The following is a 2,456-nucleotide window of genomic DNA, read 5'->3' as shown; positions in this document are numbered from 1 at the left end:
CTTGACTGCTAACCAGAAGGCTGGCGGTTCAAACCCACCAGCCACTCCTCGGAAGGAAGGTTGGGCAATCTACTTCCGTAGTGATACTGTCTCAGCAACCCAAGGAGGGGTCGCTATGAGTCGGGGTCGACTCGACAGCACATAACAACAACAACAACAAATTATTTGTTTAAAAATGCAGAAAATAAGCTTAAGGTGTTTTGGTCTAAACATGTGACCTATATTTCATAGCTGTCTATATGAAAAATCTCATGTTGGACAAAACTATAGCTGGGTTTCGGTGTCCTAGTTTTGTCCTGTACATCTGCTACTGGTGCGTTGTGTTACATCATTCGTGAACTGTTGTAAAGACTAATCGTACTTCCAAACTAAAAAGAGAAAACCTTTTAACTTAAATGCAAGGTTATACTCTGACTTGATTTCCTAACCTGAGACATGCATTTCAGAAAAAAAAACACATTCACTGTTAATATGAATTTGAGCACATGTAGATTTTGGTAGCGTAGTTTTTACTCCTAATTAGAAGTCCAGATTTTCACTCCTGTGTGAAGCAGTTCTGATGTGCTAGTTGAAATCTGTACTATGTTTGTAAATTTTGATCTTGAATGTGGGAAGGCTAGGCAATTTATCACAAAATTATCATATTTTAAATACACACACACACATATATATAGTAAGGTGGGCTGGGATCACTTTTATTTGGTTGCTTATTTTGACAGTGTAGATAACAAAGTGCTGCTGAAGATTTTGGAGAAATTTCTAGTGAAACTTAAGCTTTTTTTTTTAAAATACCCACCTCTCAACTCAGCCCTTGTAAACGTGTACTTATATAAGAAGCATACTCGTAAAGTTTTAAAATGTAAGACATGTTGAGAAATGTATTGACTTTTTAATATAAGTTTTAATACCATAGGTAGTTGAGTTTTGATGTTTCATGACAGCCTCTCCAATAAAGATCACTGAATTGACATGTTGGTGGGCAGTAAAATTTTTTAAGTAGAATAAATTTCTATGACTATATAAGCAAAATATTTTCATAATTAATCCACATGGTCACAACAGATGGTTAAGTTGAAGAAATGTCCTTGAAGTTATTCGTTTAACGGATGTTCTTAACTATTAGCTTCATGTTTTTACTCACCTAAATTTCCAAATAATTGAATAAAAGTTAACGTATGCTTTCATCCCTTTAATAGGCATAGTCTGTAATTGATGCAAAGTTTACCACAGTAGAGAGATTATTCACTGGTATATTTCTTATGTGTTTCCCTCTGCTACCCATCATCCATCCCTGGTGTTTCAGTCCATTCTGAGCATTGTCCATCCTGATTAGTCTTCCTTTCTCTCTTTTACACAGGGTCCTACAGAATGCACTTTTGCTTTCAGATAGCAGCCTTCACCTCTTCTTGCAGAGCCATCTGAATTCGGAAGACATTGAAGCGTGTGTTTCTGGGCAGACTAAATACTCTGTGGAAGAAGCAATTCACAAGTTTGCTTTGATGAACAGACGTTTCCCTGAAGAAGAGGAAGAAAGAAAAAGAGAAAATTATATAGATTATGATTCAGAAAGGTATTTCCTTGCATTATGATTTAATACGTACGTATTTATATAACACATTGTGCATGCGTATAGATATGTACACACACTTCACTTTTTTGTTGATGTAATACTAAGATAATGAAAAAATTAATTGACTGAGATTTTATTGAGCTGTGACAGCTCATCATAGTAGTCTTCACACACACCTCCACACTGAATTAATGAATGCAGTAGAAATTCAATTATCTGCATTCTGATTATGTGACTTTCATTTAGTCAGACTTGAATTATTCGCGTTTAAATTATCTAGCTAAAAAAATATCCAACTGCACTCCAAATGGCTAATTAAAAGTCCAAATTTCCTGTCTCTCTTTGTGACTGGAGATAATTAAAGTTCTCCTCTGTTACTCAGGCTTTGAGTGTGTTGTGAAAACCAATTTCCTCTTTTTATTATTTTCCCCCTCTCTTCTTTTCCAGTTCATCCTCTGGGCTTGGACACAGTAGTGATGACAGCAGTTCACATGGATGTAAAACAAGCACGGCTCCCCAGGAACCCTGAAAACCAATTCTAATGTTACTGTCTTAGTAATAGCAAACTGTGTCCAGTCACAGAGAAGAAAGCTTGCTAATAATAATACATACTCTTACCTAAAGCTCACTGTCATGATATGAGGTATTTAAATTGTTTAAGATGTTGGGTTGTTTATTAGTGGCATTTTTAAGTTGTCTTATTTGGGTTAAGCTGCTGTAAAAAGCTAAATGAATGCAATACCTACTCTTTACAGGCAAAAAATTATTTTGTAAGCAAGATCTGGCCCTCAAATGAAATGATTTATATGTTTGAAAAAACCTAGTTGGCTTCATTACATTTTAAAGATAAGTTAAAGAAGAAGAAGAAAAAAAGACAATAGCATTT

At 35.1% G+C, this 2,456-nt stretch overlaps 1 protein-coding gene across 1 annotated transcript in view; it reads left to right on the top strand.

The window, feature by feature from the left end:
• SNX10 (sorting nexin 10) overlaps positions 1 to 2,099 on the top strand; it is a 16,274-nt gene extending 14,175 nt beyond the window's left edge. The window contains exons 4-5 of the mRNA XM_007945740.2: positions 1,358 to 1,570; positions 2,018 to 2,099. Coding sequence (XP_007943931.2) covers positions 1,358 to 1,570; positions 2,018 to 2,099 — 295 coding nt within the window. The remainder of the gene's footprint in view (positions 1 to 1,357; positions 1,571 to 2,017) is intronic.
• The last annotated feature ends 357 nt before the right edge of the window (positions 2,100 to 2,456 follow it).

The sequence above is a fragment of the Orycteropus afer genome, unplaced genomic scaffold, assembly GCF_000298275.1.
Source record: "Orycteropus afer afer isolate SDZICR_OR568_19922 unplaced genomic scaffold, OryAfe1.0 scaffold00008, whole genome shotgun sequence".
Classification (NCBI taxonomy): Eukaryota; Metazoa; Chordata; class Mammalia; order Tubulidentata; family Orycteropodidae; genus Orycteropus; species Orycteropus afer.
Note: the sequence above shows the minus strand (reverse complement) of the source record. Positions and strands in the feature narration are given on the sequence as shown.